This window comes from Danio rerio, chromosome 8 (assembly GCF_049306965.1).
Source record: "Danio rerio strain Tuebingen ecotype United States chromosome 8, GRCz12tu, whole genome shotgun sequence".
Lineage (NCBI taxonomy): Eukaryota > Metazoa > Chordata > Actinopteri > Cypriniformes > Danionidae > Danio > Danio rerio.
The window spans coordinates 63,648,091-63,662,500 of record NC_133183.1 but is presented as its reverse complement, the minus strand read 5'-3'; the positions used below and the strand labels follow the sequence as shown (position 1 = coordinate 63,662,500).

The 14,410-nt window shown below is 38.4% G+C and overlaps 2 protein-coding genes across 6 annotated transcripts in view; one reads left to right on the top strand and one right to left on the bottom strand.

Moving 5' to 3' along the window:
* Nucleotides 1–9,910, top strand: part of lrtm1 (leucine rich repeats and transmembrane domains 1) — a 14,510-nt gene extending 4,600 nt beyond the window's left edge. For 2 of the 4 annotated variants that reach the window (XM_073909083.1, XM_073909085.1), the window contains exons 2-4: nucleotides 62–136; nucleotides 5,804–6,391; nucleotides 8,520–9,910. In XM_073909083.1, the coding sequence (XP_073765184.1) occupies nucleotides 62–136; nucleotides 5,804–6,391; nucleotides 8,520–8,995 (1,139 nt within the window). In that variant the 3' untranslated portion in view covers nucleotides 8,996–9,910. Of the gene's footprint in view, nucleotides 137–5,803; nucleotides 6,392–8,519 lie in introns of all 4 variants that reach the window. The other 2 variants (XM_073909086.1, NM_001327807.1) reach the window with 2 other exon arrangements.
* cacna2d3a (calcium channel, voltage-dependent, alpha 2/delta subunit 3a) overlaps nucleotides 1–14,410 on the bottom strand; it is a 104,974-nt gene that overhangs the window by 19,558 nt on the left and 71,006 nt on the right. For both annotated transcript variants that reach the window (XM_009304342.5, XM_021478512.3), the window contains one exon: nucleotides 14,306–14,383. In XM_009304342.5, the coding sequence (XP_009302617.1) occupies nucleotides 14,306–14,383 (78 nt within the window). The remainder of the gene's footprint in view (nucleotides 1–14,305; nucleotides 14,384–14,410) is intronic.

Here is a 14,410-nt window from a genome sequence, read left to right as displayed (position 1 = left end):
AGGAAAGAGGCAGAGCAGCAGAAATGAGTGTGTTTCTCTTCTTCTTCTTCCTGCGATTGAGAGTTTGGATGTGATCAGACATGCTGGACTGACTCTGGATCTGCTGACCGGAGGAACGCTCCAGAAACCATGACAGGTCAGTTCAGCAAAAACACACTCAAACTGATCTCAAATCAGACGCTGCACTGCACACATGCTGCTCTTACTTACAGTCTTGCGTCTTGTTTCTAATCCAAATGCCTAAAAGCTCTTAGATATTGTGTTGTTTTCAGAAATAAGGAGTCAAAGTGAAGTGAGCTTTCATTCAAACAAGCAGAATAATCTGACAACTGCGCAGAATAAACAACATTGCTTGCTCCTTTTGACATACTTGCATGTTTATTCCCCCATTAACAGATCATGTTGCGTGTTTTAATGAAAAACTCACTTAATTTTGACTTGTTATTTCTGAAAACAGGACTTTATTGTTTGCTTGTCTAGGAAATGCTTCTTGAATGAAGAGTTTTGGGATATTTTGGACTAGACACTGTGTGTAAGAGCGGCATGTGTGCAGTGTGCTTGTGTAGAAGAGCAGTCCTGCATGTTCATATGTTGACTCAATCAGAATCTGAGATTATTTCAGCGATTATTGTACACATTTGCATGTTTACGGTTTACTAATATCATTATCGGCTACATGAGCTGTAAATAAATCAAATGTTTATCTGAAATGAAAAGCCTGAAACGTCCTATATCATTCAGAAGAGTCAGCATCTGTATCTGTTTAGATTGCTTTGTAAAGTATTGGGTGGCATGGTGGCTCAGTGGTTAGCACTGTGGCCTCAGAGGATGAAAGTAGCAGGTTCGAGCCTTGGCTAGATCGGTTGGTGTTTCTGTGTGGAGTTTGCATGTTCTCCCCACGTTGGTGTGGGTTTCCTCCGGGTGCTCCGGTTTCCCCCACAGTCCAACCACATGCGCTATAGGGGAACTGATCAACTGAGTTGGCTGTAGTGTATGAGTGTGTGTGAATGAGTGTGTATGGATGTTTCCCAGTGCTGGGTTGCGGCTGGAAGGGCATCTGCTGTGTAAAACATATGCTGGAATAGCGGTTGAAGCCAGAGCAAAATGAATGTATAATAGTTAATGTTTATCTGAAATAAATTGCTTTTTTATATGCTAGACCATTCAGAATATTGGAGTCAACATCTGTATTTGTTCTTATTATTTGTAAAGAATTGATATCAGTTAATACTTTTATTTAGGAAGGATGCTTTAATAAGGTCAAGAGTGATGATAAAGACATTTATATGTCACAAAATATTTCAAATAAATGCCGTTTATATTAACATTTTTATTCAAAGAAAGCAAAAAAAACACTCTAATTAAAAATAAATAATAATAATAATATTAATGATAATATGTATTTTTTGATCATCAAATCAGCATGTTAGGATGTTTTCTGTAGGATTGTGTGACTGCAGTAATGATGCTAAAAAATCTGCCTTTAAATTGCATGAATAAATTACATTTTAAAATATTTTCAAAAATATATAAACAAACAAACAAATAAACAGACAAATAAATTCTGTATGGTTTAGCAGAGTTTTAATTATAATAATGCAATGCAATTACAACACAAACATGTATAATTTAGCAAAAAAATCTATACCATTTCTGTTCTATCTATTGTTCATCAAAAAATAATGTAGAAATAAAATTAAATAAAAATAAATCATAAATTAATTAAATAATAATAGTAATACTACTACTACTAATAATAATAATAATTTATTTGTCATTTACCGTAACAGACAGCTCATTAAATAAAATAAAATAAAATAGAAACATTTTAAGAATGAAGATTTTTTTTTTTTTAAACACAAACTTAATAAATGAATAAATTGTGTACAGTTTAGCAAAATTTTAATAATACTGCAATGCAATTATAATGCAAAAATATGTATGAGTTAATAATAATTCACACAGCATAAAATCTATGACATTTCTGTTATATCTATAGTTCATTAAAAAGTTATATAGAGTAGAAATAAATATTAAATAAAAAAAAAATTAATTAATTAACAAATTAATTATTAAAGATTACAACTACTACTACTACCAATAATAATAATAACAATAATAATAATAATAATAATAATAATAATAATAATAGGTTAATTGTTATTTACTGAAATGGACAGTTAATAAAAAAATAAAGTAAAATTTAAAAATTTAAAAATTAAAAAAATAATAAAATAAAATAAATAATAAAATATATTTTTTTAATGAAATAAAATATAAAAATAAAATATAAAAATGAAATAAAATGTAATAAAAAGTAATAAAATTAAAACTAGCAGAATTTTAAAAATTAAGATTTTTTTTATTTCAAAGAAGAATTTAAATAAGTCAATAAATAAATACAGATTTTGTAATAGCCAATGACTTCAATAGTATGTTTCTTACTATGAAAATACCTGACTCAAATGGCAGTTCTATAAATAAATAAATGAATAAATAATTAAATAAATAAATTAATTAATTAATGTACCCTACAGAAAAATCGCGCTTAAACCAGCCTAGGCTGGTTGGCTGGTTTTAGCTGGTCAACCAGCCTGGTTTTAGAGGGGTTTTGGCCATTTCCAGGCTGGTTTTAGCTGGTCACGCTGGGGGATGACCAGCTAAACCAGCTTGACCAATTGAAGAAAACAAGTAAATTAGGTTTTGACCAAGTGAAAGTTGAGTATAGATGATGGCAGACTTGTAATTTTTGTATGAACTTTCCCTGTGTAGTGTAGTTGTGCTGTGGTGTTCAGTGCACTATCCGGTGTCCACTGCTGTAGTAAGCTCCAGGAGCAGTAAGACACCCTTTGGCACAGCCTAAAGGTGTATCCTTGACATTTATTCGGCCTTCCTGAATCTTTGCCAGAGTTTATTCCCTGTGTTTTCCGCCTGCTCTTGAAAGTACGCTGCTGTGCACTCACAGAGAGTTCACTATGGGATCCAGTTTAATTCAGTCACAATCACTGCTTGCATCTCAAATGAGAGTAGTGTAGACTTAAAGTTATGCATCATTATCTTACAGTGAACATTTATACCTTAGGCTGTAGTGTACGATTAATAATGTGATTTTAATTAATTCTGTATTATGCATTTTAGAGATGAGTTGTATATATCATGCATATTTTACTTCAGTGTCAGCAAATCAGCATAATAAATATTTTCTGAAGGATCGTGTGACTGGAGTATTGATGCTAAAAATACTTAGAAATCACAGAAATAAATTACATTTTAAAATAAACTCAAACAGAAAACAGTCTCTTTAAATAGCAAGCATATCTCACGTTTTTACAGGCAAGCTGAAAAGAGCTTTACACACTTTACACATACGGTAGAATGTTTGAGCAGTCGTGTAAACCAGCAGCTACAGTAGATAAGCTCACACTAATATAGTCAAATGCTAATGTTTACGTTCCCACATATTATAAATGAGGAATATTTGCTTTGTTTCTTCTGTGTTTTGCTTCTTTTGTCGTCTGGAAGGATTGTTTGTTCAGCGTGTGGAGTGAATCTGTTCGCTGACCTGAAGCGCTGCTAAATTAAGGACACAAACGTCAGACTAATGAGAACTGGACCGTCCTGCCTTCATATTTTCAGCCATATCTAATATTTATTTTTATACTTTTTCCACATCTTGAAAGCAGAATAAGAGTCTTTTAAAGCACATGATACTACTTAGTAAAATTGATGAACTCAACAGTTGAGAGGAACACATTTAGTGTGCAGTAGATAAGCATAAATATAGAAATCAAACAGAAGATATACATATTCCTTGCATAAAATGTGTTTATAGCTCTTGTTTTTGAAGTCAGTGATGAATACCCTGCTAAAAAAACAGCTTAAACCAGCCTAGGATAGTTGGCTGGTTTTAGCTGGTCGGCCAGGCTGGTTTTAGAGGGGTTTTAGCCACTTCCAGGCTGGTTTCCAGCTATTTCCAGCCTGGTTTTAGCTGGTCAGGCTGGGAGATGACCAGCTAAAGCCAGCTTGACCAGTCTAGCCAGGCTGGGAGCCCAGCCAAAACCAGCTATGTCCAGCTTAAACCAGGAGTGTCAAGCTGGTTTTAAATGGTTTTAGCTGGTCACTTTCCAGCCTGATATATTTATTTATATAAAACCAGGCTGGAAATGGCTGTAAACCAGCCTGGAAGTGGCCAAAACCCCTCTAAAACCAGGCTGGAGGACCAGCTAAAACCAGCCAACCATCCTAGGCTGGTTTAAGCTGGATTTTTCAGCAGGGATTTAATCAAAATAACTCAATGCATTGGGTTAAAATAACCGGGAAGGTGCTATAATAACCTAAAGTTGGGTTTATGTTGGGGTATGTTTAACCCAACTATTAACAGTAAAGTTTCTAGTATATCTAGTAAGAGCTTAATTAGCTTTAGCAGTTGTGTTTGATTAGAGTTGGAGCTGAACTCTTCAAGACACCGGCCCTCCAGGACCGAGTTTGGACACCCCTGGTTAACAGCATAACATGCATTAAACCAATCAGAGTCTCGTTTCACGTGTGTGTGTGTGTGTGTGTGTGTGTGTGTGTGTGTGTGTGTGTGTGTGTGTGTGTGTGTGTGTGTATGTGTGATATTTAGAAAAGAAGAGCACGGGAACCAGCTTATGAGCAGCTGCTATAGCCATGACAAACACTCAGAGCCTGGATATAGATAGATCTGTTTCCATTGCGACTGCAGAGCAACCTGTGCTACAAAACAATCCAGATCTTCCCTTTGTAAAGGCTTATTCATAAAAACCATTTAAAAGCTTTTAATTATACATATTTTTTCATATTTATACATAAACAAACCACTGTGGTGAGTGCCAAAATCATGCTGCATGCCTTTTTTGCGTAACATACATAATATACATGCATATACAATAAATCCACTAGAGGGCGCTGTCTACAAATTTGCCAATCTCATCATGTGTTAATTAGCGTACAATTTAGATGTACATGTCAGATGACATTCCCAGAGATGGGTTGCAGCTGGAAGGGCATCCGCTGCATAAAAATGTGCTGGATAAGTTGGCGGTTCATTCCGCTGTGGTGACCACGGAATAATAAAGGGACTAAGCCGACATGAAAATGAATGAATGTCAGATGACGAATACACTAGAGGGCGCTGTCTACATTACTGCTGATCTAAAACACGTTAGTTAGGGTGTGATTTGTTTAATTTTTGCTGAAGACAAACCCAATATGGATCAATAAATCAACAAGATACGTCTTTTAAATGCTCCAATGGTGAAAGAATAGTGAAGCGATGACCTTCAGAGCCAATCACAGTCACAGTTCATGTTACTGTGTGGAGTTTGCATGCTCTCCCCGTGTTGGCATGGGTTTCCTCTGAGTGCTCCGGTTTCCCCCACAGTCCAAACACATGCGCTATAGGGGATCTGATCAACTAAACTGGCTGTAGTGTGTGTGTGTGTGTGTGTGTGTGTGTGTGTGTGTGTGTGTGTGTGTGTGTGTGTGTGTGTGAATGAGTGTGTATGGGTGTTTCCTAGCACTGTGTTGCAGCTGGAAGGGCATCAGTTAAGTAAAACATATGCTGGAATAGTTGTCGGTTCATTCTGCTGTGGTGACCCCATATAAATAAGGGACTAAGCTGAAGGCAAATGAATGAATGAGTGTGAATCATCATTGTGTTTGAAACGTGCTCTAGAATAATCTTGCTTTGCCTTCATGTTTGGTGTGAACCTGGCATAAGTCTTAGAGATTAAACCAAGTGAGAACCATGACGGCTAATTTTCCCTCTCTCTCTCTCGACTAGGTTTGGTTTTTGCATTCTCCAGCCTGTTATTACTCCACACGGCCTCCTCCTGCCCCAAAGAGTGCTCGTGTGACGCCAAAACGGTGGACTGCCGGGGTCGAGGACTGTATGATATCCCACGAAAACTTCATCAAGACACCCTGGAGCTTTATCTCCAAAACAACCGGCTCCGAGGCCTGAGCTCCATGTCTTTTCGGGACACACCAAACCTCCAGACCCTGGACCTGGCCAACAACTCGATCTCCATGCTTTCTCCCACCTCCTTTTTGGGCCTCAGGAGCTTGAAAGTCCTGAGTCTGGCTAATAACTCTATACGGGAGGTGGATCGGCGGCTTCTGGTTTCCATAAGGAATCTTACGACACTGGACCTCTCCTTTAACACCATAAACAGTCTACCTGGAGCTCTAGCGGATAGTTTCCACTATCTGACGCATCTGTTTCTCCATAACAATCGGCTAACCAAGCTGGACCGCATACATCTGGAGGCTCTGGGCAGTCTTAAAGTTCTGCATCTAAAGGGCAATCCCTGGAGATGCGACTGCCATCTGATCGGACTCAAACTATGGCTGGAGACATTCGCTTTCAAAGGTAAACAAAATACTTTAAATATTAAAATGTTACATCTAACTACAAAAGTAAAGTTCATAGACAAACTTTATGGTGTCTCTAGAAAGTCTAGTCTGGAAGTAGCTATAAAATTGAAGTAGTTTTCAAGAGGTTTGAAACAGTTGGTATAGAGTGATAAGCACATATAGGTTGCTAGTTGTTGCTAGGGTGTTTCAGGTTGTTGTTAAGATGTTCTGAGTGGTTGCCGAGGTGTTGCTAGGGTGCTTTGGGTGGTGGCTAAGGTGTTGCTAGGCGGTTGCTAGGGTGTTCTGAGTGGTTGCTAAGGCATTGCTAGGCAGTTGCTAAGGTGTTCTGAGTGGTTGTTAGGTCGTTGCAAAGGTGTTGCTAGGTGGTTGCAAGGGTGTTCTGAGTGGTTGCTAAGGCATTGCTAGGGTGTTCTGAGTGGTTGCTAAGGCCTCGCTAGGCAGTTGCTAAGGTGTTCTGATTGGTTGTTAAGTGGTTGCTAGGCAGTTGCTAGTGGTTGCTAAGGTTGATTGCTTGAGTAGATGGCTAAGGCATTGCTAAGGTGTATTAGGCGGTTGCTAAGGTGTTGCAAGGCGATTGCTAGGGTGTTCGGAGTGGTCACTAAGGTGCTGCTAGACAGTTGCTAAAGTGTTCTAATTGGTTGCTAAGGTGTTGCAAGGCAGATACTAAGGTGTTCTAGGTCATTGCTACGGTGTTTCTAGGTGGTTGCTAATGTGTTTTTGAGTGGTTGCTAGGCGATTGCTAAGGTCTTTTGAGTGGTTGATAAGGTGTTGCTAGGCAGCTGCTAGGGTGTTCTGAGTGGGTGCTAGGCGGTTACTAAGGCAATACTAGGGGGTTGCTAAGTTGTTCTAGGTCATTGCTAAGGTGTTGCTAGGTGGTTGCTAGGGTGTTTTTGAGTGGTTGCTAGATTATTATTTGGGTCTTCTGAGTGGTTGATAAGTTGTTGCTAGGCAGTTGCTAAGGTGTACTGAGTGGTTTAACAGCAGATGGCACTATAGGCTACTGCTTAAAAGCAGTTAGAGCTCTAGACTAGTGTTTAACAGCAGACAGCGCTCTAGACTAGTGTTTAACAGCAGATGATGCTCCAGGCTAGTGTTTTACAGAAGATGGCGCTCTAGACAAGTGTTTAACAGCAGCAGATGTCGATCTAGGCTAGTGTTCAACAGCAGATGGCACTCTATACTAGTGTTTAACAGCAGATGATGCTCTAGACTAGTGATTAACAGCAGATGGCGCTCTAGGCTACTGCTTAAAAGCAGATAGAGCTCTAGACTAGTGTTTAACAGCAGACGATGCTCTAGGCTAGTGTTTAACAGCAGATGTCGCTCTAGGCTAGTGTTTAACAGCAGACGGCGCTCTAGACTAGTGTTTAACAGCAGATGTCGCTCTAGGCTAGTGTTTAACAGCAGATGGCGCTCTAGACTAGTGTTTAACAGCAGATGATGCTCTAGGCTAGTGTTTAACAGCAGATGATGCTCTAGGCTAGTGTTTAACAGCAGCAGACGGCGCTCTAGGCTAGTGTTTAACAGCAGATGGGGCTCTATACTAGAGTTTAACAGCAGATGATGCTCTATACTAGTGTTTAACAGCAGATGATGCTCTAGGCTAGTGTTTAACAGCAGATGATGCTCTAGGCTAGTGTTTAACAGCAGCAGATGGCGCTCTAGGCTAGTGTTTAACAGCAGATGGGGCTCTATACTAGAGTTTAACAGCAGATGATGCTCTATACTAGTGTTTAACAGCAGATGATGCTCTAGGCTAGTGTTTAACAGCAGATGGTGCTCTAGGCTAGTGTTTAACAGCAGATGTTGCTCTAGGCTAGTGTTTAACAGCAGATGGCGCTCTAGGCTAGTGTTTAACAGCAGATGATGCTCTAGACTAGTGTTTAACAGCAGATGGTGCTCTATACTAGTGTTTAACAGCAGACAGCGCTCTAGATGAGTGTTTAACCGCAGAGATTAGTGTTTGTAAAGCATAGAGCGCCCTCTGCTGGTAGAAACCAAGCTTAGAATCGGATGAAGAGAGAATAGCAATGCATTTTAAGATCCTCAATCGAGGCAGAAAGTTAAAAAGAGAAATAAGACCAAGGTCTATATCTGCTTGACCTCTTCTGATTGTGCCTCAGGTGGAGTTGTGGACAGCATCACGTGTGTCCAGCCGCATCTGATGCTGGAGCGAGACCTCCGGCTCGTTCCCTACGAGCTGTTCCACGCCTGCATGATCACCAGCTACAGCTACCTATTCGCCAACATCCACTACATGGACAGCAAGCACCGCACGCTCAGCGGACAGCTCTACCCCAGCCCCAGAGCCCCGTCTGGGGGAGACTTCAGCCCCGCGGGAGACCCCATACTGCCCGAATGCGAGGCCAAGCAGAGATCCAGACCCGCAAACTACAGACACGCCATCGCCACCGTGGTCATCACAGGGGTGGTGTGTGGGATAGTGTGTTTAATGATGCTAGCGGCCGCCGTCTACGGATGTGCATATGCAGCGATCACAGCCAAATATCAACGAGAGCTCAAGAAGAAAGCAAAGGAGACTGCAGGAGAGGAGCAGAAAAACATCGAAAGAGACCAGGATAAGGAGCCGCTGGAGTGATGCATCATATCACGCTCATAAGAGCACGGAAACACCCCGAGGATACACTTCAGAGCATGCACGTGCTGTTGCAAAAAAAAATAAATAAATCCTGCGATTGCAAAAAGATGAAGTGTCATGCAGGGAATCCTGGAAGAGTGAATTTATGGCTATACACTGTATTTATTAAGGAACTACTTTCTTGGCAAATAAGTTTGCTCATGACTATACATGAAATGCAGAGTAACATAATGGAGTGATGCAGCATAGCATGCACATACAGGCACAAGAACATGTGCACTTGCTCTTGTGTGTCTACATCATACCTGTCAACCCTCCCGTTTTTCCCAGGATTCTCCCGTTTTTTACAGTTCTATCCCGCTATCATCTTCTCCTGTATTTTCAGTCTTTCTCTAAAGGGTGGCAAATACACATTAAAGAGCCAAGCCTCCCTATACACAACCCATACCGCCGAACCACCAGGGGACGCCCCTTACTCTTAAATGTGAGTCTGTTCTGTGCTTTCGCTTGGTTTATGCGTGAAAACACTTTGAAATAAATATAAAAACGGAGGGATTCCCTTTCCTTTTGATTACTGGTGTCGTCGCCCCTCCTATGCAATCCTCAAAGCAGTCATATAGCAGTGCGTGACTGTCAGCTGACGCGCTCCATAGTGATAAATAGACGCTGCTTCCCATGCTGGGTTTTGGGTGCGTGTTTGAACAGACATACACACATAATTAATAATATAAGATCTAAAGATGTCGATCTTGGTGAGGGTGTTTTTCAAACACAACTAATTTCGTCCTAAATGAGCCTAAAAAGTTGGCAAAGCAGTCGAATGCTTCCATTATAACGTTACATGTGTGCATTTTTAAAGTGACGCCTCTTATTTAATGTAATCATATGAAAAAAGTCTAAATAAATAAGAGATTCATCCGCTGCTCCTTCATCAGAATGTGTGAGAAAAGATTAATGTGATTTGATAGCTTGATTCTTTTTCATTACAATAGCTATTCATTTTAATAAGCGTAACTGTTTGCTAATGTATTTGCTGCTAATGTACATTATTATTTTTTATTTTGTTAATAATAATCATAAAGCATATTACTGACCATTTAGCTGTTTATTTACAATGACATATTTAGTCATTTGGGGATTTTTAAACCATTATTATGGTGGGCATATCCCTTATTTTCACATCCCAATGTATGGTCTACATGCTAACAAAAAAATTCAATTATTGCAAAAAAAAAAAAAGCATAAAAGTGAAGCGCCATGCAGAGAAAAAAATCTATTCAATTCTATTACATTTTAATTTCATTTTATTTGGCTTTTTTTAATGTAATTTCTGCAATAATTCAGTCTTGGCATTGCTATGCAGAAAACAAATAAACCTTAAACCTTAATTCTGGGAGGGTGGATTTACAGTTAAGGGCTGTATATATTAAGGACATCTACTGTTAAGCAGGTTACAGATTATTTTTCTTTTTTTTAAGCACTTGTATTGTTGAAATCAGACATTTATTATACTGTATAAATGTAATTTTAAAGGCAGGTCTGTGCACTTGGCAGCCACTATGGCTGGCAGCTATTTTCTAGTCACATACAGATCAAATTAATATTTTCAGTTAATATTTTTCAATTACGCCAAAAAAAAAGAAGTATTTTTTCAGGATGCCAAAGTGCATTCTATAGTAAAAACCATAGGCACTGAATAAAAAAGCTTGTGTCAATTTTTACCCCGCGTTGTATTTGTTATGTTTGTAAATGAATACAAGTGTGTTATCCTTCTCCATACACCTGTGTCCAGACATCCTGTTTTATATGTCTTTATAAAGCCCGATGTTTTTTGTTGTAAGATTAGATCATATATCTGTCCATTCATCTTGATTTAATGATTCGATTCAAACAGTTTAAACATTCAGTGATTCAGTATAAACAGCTCACTCAGTTCTAATAGTTCGTAAGTTCAATGATTCGATTCAAACAGTTCAAACATTCAGTGATTCAGTGTAAACAGCTCACTCAGTTCTAATAGTTCATAAGTTCAATGATTCGATTCAAACAGTTCAAACATTCAGTGATTCAGTGTAAACAGCTCACTCAGTTCTAATAGTTCGTAAGTTCAATGATTCGATTCAAACAGTTCAAACATTCAGTGATTCAGTGTAAACGGCTCACTCAGTTCTAATAGTTTGTAAGTTCAATGATTCGATTCAAACAGTTCAAACATTTAGCGATTCAGTGTAAACGGCTCACTCAGTTCTAATAGTTTGTAAGTTCAATGATTCGATTCAAACAGTTCAAACATTCAGTGATTCAGTGTAAACGGCTCACTCAGTTCTAATAGTTTGTAAGTTCAATGATTCGATTCAAACAGTTCAAACATTCAGCGATTCAGTGTAAACGGCTCACTCAGTTCTAATAGTTCAGAAGTTCAATGATTCTATTCAAACAGTTCAAACATTCAGTGATTCAGTGTAAACGGCTCACTCTGTTCTAATAGTTCGTAAGTTCAGTGATTCGATTCAAACAGTTCAAACATTCAGCGATTCAGTGTAAACGGCTCACTCAGTTCTAATAGTTTGTAAGTTCAATGATTCGATTCAAACAGTTCAAACAGTCAGCGATTCAGTGTAAACGGCTCACCCGGTTCTCTCCTGACACTCCTAAATTAACAACAGTAAATTCTACATGATTTTCATGTTAAATGTACTTGATATGAGATTAGCACTATGGTATAATACTATAACCTACTTGACTTTCACTCATGCAAATTGTTATGAGGATTTTATCAAGTAAATCTTAAGAGGGTTTTTCAGTGTACGGTCTCTGGCATACTGTATTTTTCCAAAGGAGTATTTAATCAGTATATGGAGAACAGACTCCACCACTGCTGTTTACACTGTTTGCAGCATTATTGAGGAGACGATATCAGTTCCTGTACAGCTTCAGTTTGGCCAAAGACTCATATGAGCATATCAGTGACTGTGCTTTAATCACAGCTGTTATTTCAAAGCAGAAAACACATGCAAAATGAACATGCAAATAAAAGTGAGGTCGAGTAATGATTGCTGCTACTTGCAAGAGATTTTAGAGGTGCAGAAATTCATTACAATAACCAGCAATAATTCTCATACATACAAGTGTTTTATTTACAGTCTGTTGTACAACGTCTGACCTTTACTGCACATGTTTATGTGTTCTCAATATGAGTGTCTTAATTTAATGTGCTTATGACTATTGTAAAAGCAGCTCTGTAAATACAGAAATACAACTACAGTCAGATGACACTAAAGATGTAAAGATATAGAGAGCTCTTGTGCTGGAATATAGAGGATTATATAAGCCCGTACTCTACTGTATGTACTGAAGGGTTGATCTCCGGTACGTTATATAACATTCGAGCACACAGCCAAGCAATCATGACATGATATATATTGACTTGAACTTGAGTGTGTGACAAAATCTAAAATGATCTATATATATATATATATAATGTTCACTATTTTCAATATATATTTATTATTTTATATATATATATAATTGGTCATTATATATTCTCTTCGTTAAACAGCACAAGGGATATATATATATATAACATTTAATTTAACAATAATTTTAATAATAATAGTATGTGATGAACACAAATTGAACATAATCAACGTGTTAAAGAAAGCTCTATTTTTCAGATAACTGTGTTAAATGTGTGTGTTTGTGCTTGTGTGTTGTAATATATGTTAAACTCATGTGTATTAGTCTTTAACACTGATTCTAGAACAGCAGCACCAGAACAAGTGAGAGATGCATAAAATAAACAACTTGAAAAATGGAATAGCACTTGATTTTGGTTGTGTGTGTGTGTGTGTGTGTGTGTGTGTGTGTGTGTGTGTGTGTGTGTGTGTGTGTGTGTGTGTGTGTGTGTGTGTGTGTGTGTGTGTTTGTGTGTGTGTGGTCCAGCAAAGCAGCGAATCATGTGAAGCAGAGGGTGAAAATCTGTCTGTTCTACTTCATTTCTCTGTCAGTTATAACATGAATCATTTGAGCATGAGTGTGTGTGTGTGTGTGTGTGTGTGTGTGTGTGTGTGTGTATGTGTATGTGTGTGTGTGTGATCCTCCAGGCTTATGTTCAAACAGACACTTTCTCTCTCTCTCTCTCTCTCTCTCTCTCTCTCTTTCTCTCTCTCTGTGCTGTTGTGATTTGTCTTCATCATTTCTGTGTATTTTTCGAGTGCCTCTCTTTTCACTCTCATGATTTGGCTTTTTAATCCATCTCAGTCATTCATATTTACACTTCCCTAAAATATGATTGTTTTCTAGTACTAATATCTTCATTTTAAAACAAGAAAACACTTCATTTGAGACGCAAAATACACAATGACTTCCAGACAGTTGATTAGTGTTGCTCTCTGAATAGCTGTCTATACAGCGCTCTGCATTAATGAGCACAGCCTCTGTTAATGATGGTTATTTTTGTCTGTTTTGTAGTGAGAATATGTTGGTGCATTTAAACTAACGGTGTTATTAAACAGTTATATGCATTAAAATAAGAGTTTGGTCACCGGACATCTTTAGGAATAGAAATATTATGCACTTAAATTCAAGTTACTGCAAAAAAAAGTCAATTATATTTTACGTTTCTCTTGATTTTTTACTGTTTTGTTTAATATTTTCCCTCAACATATTAATCTCAAGTGTGCTATTCTTTCTGTGATCTTCAGTTTTCTGTTAGATTAGTTTATCAGTTTTGTCTTTGGCACTGATTAATGTAGGTGGCGGCATGGTGGCTCAGTGGTTAGCACTGTGGCCTCATGGCAAGAAGGTCGCTGGTTTGAGCCCTGGTGTTCTGTCGATTTGTCCTACCTCCCATACAAAACGCACATTTTGATGACACAAGATGCCACCTCTCAGATTTTACTAGCAGTGTTAATGTTAATGTAGAGTAGTGTGATATGAAGCTGTAACATCACCCCAATCCCGAACCCCAACCTCAGAACCATTCAGATACAGGGTTGGTGGCATAATCTGATGGCTAGAATAAAATGTCAGGACACCGGCTGGGTCAGTGTGTGTTTCTGTGTGGAGTTTGTATGTTTTCCCCGTGTTGGCGTGGGTTTCCTCCGGGTGCTCCAGTCCTAACACATGCGCTATAGGGGAACTAATAAAAAACTGTAAAGCATCTTGCAGAAGATATGAATGTAAACGAGAGATCTGTGAGGGGTCCACTCATTTACGCTGAACACTGTATAGATGTTCCCTTCCTCTCCCATTGTAAAGACTGAAACCACGACAGCACGACACATCTGTAACTGTGTAAAGTTGTGGTACCTGCAGCGATGGGTGACTCTCTCTCATCCAGCAGATGGATGGCGCTGCTGGCCAAGACCACACTCTTATTGTCAGAGGCTGAAAAATACAGATAAAGCTCAGCTC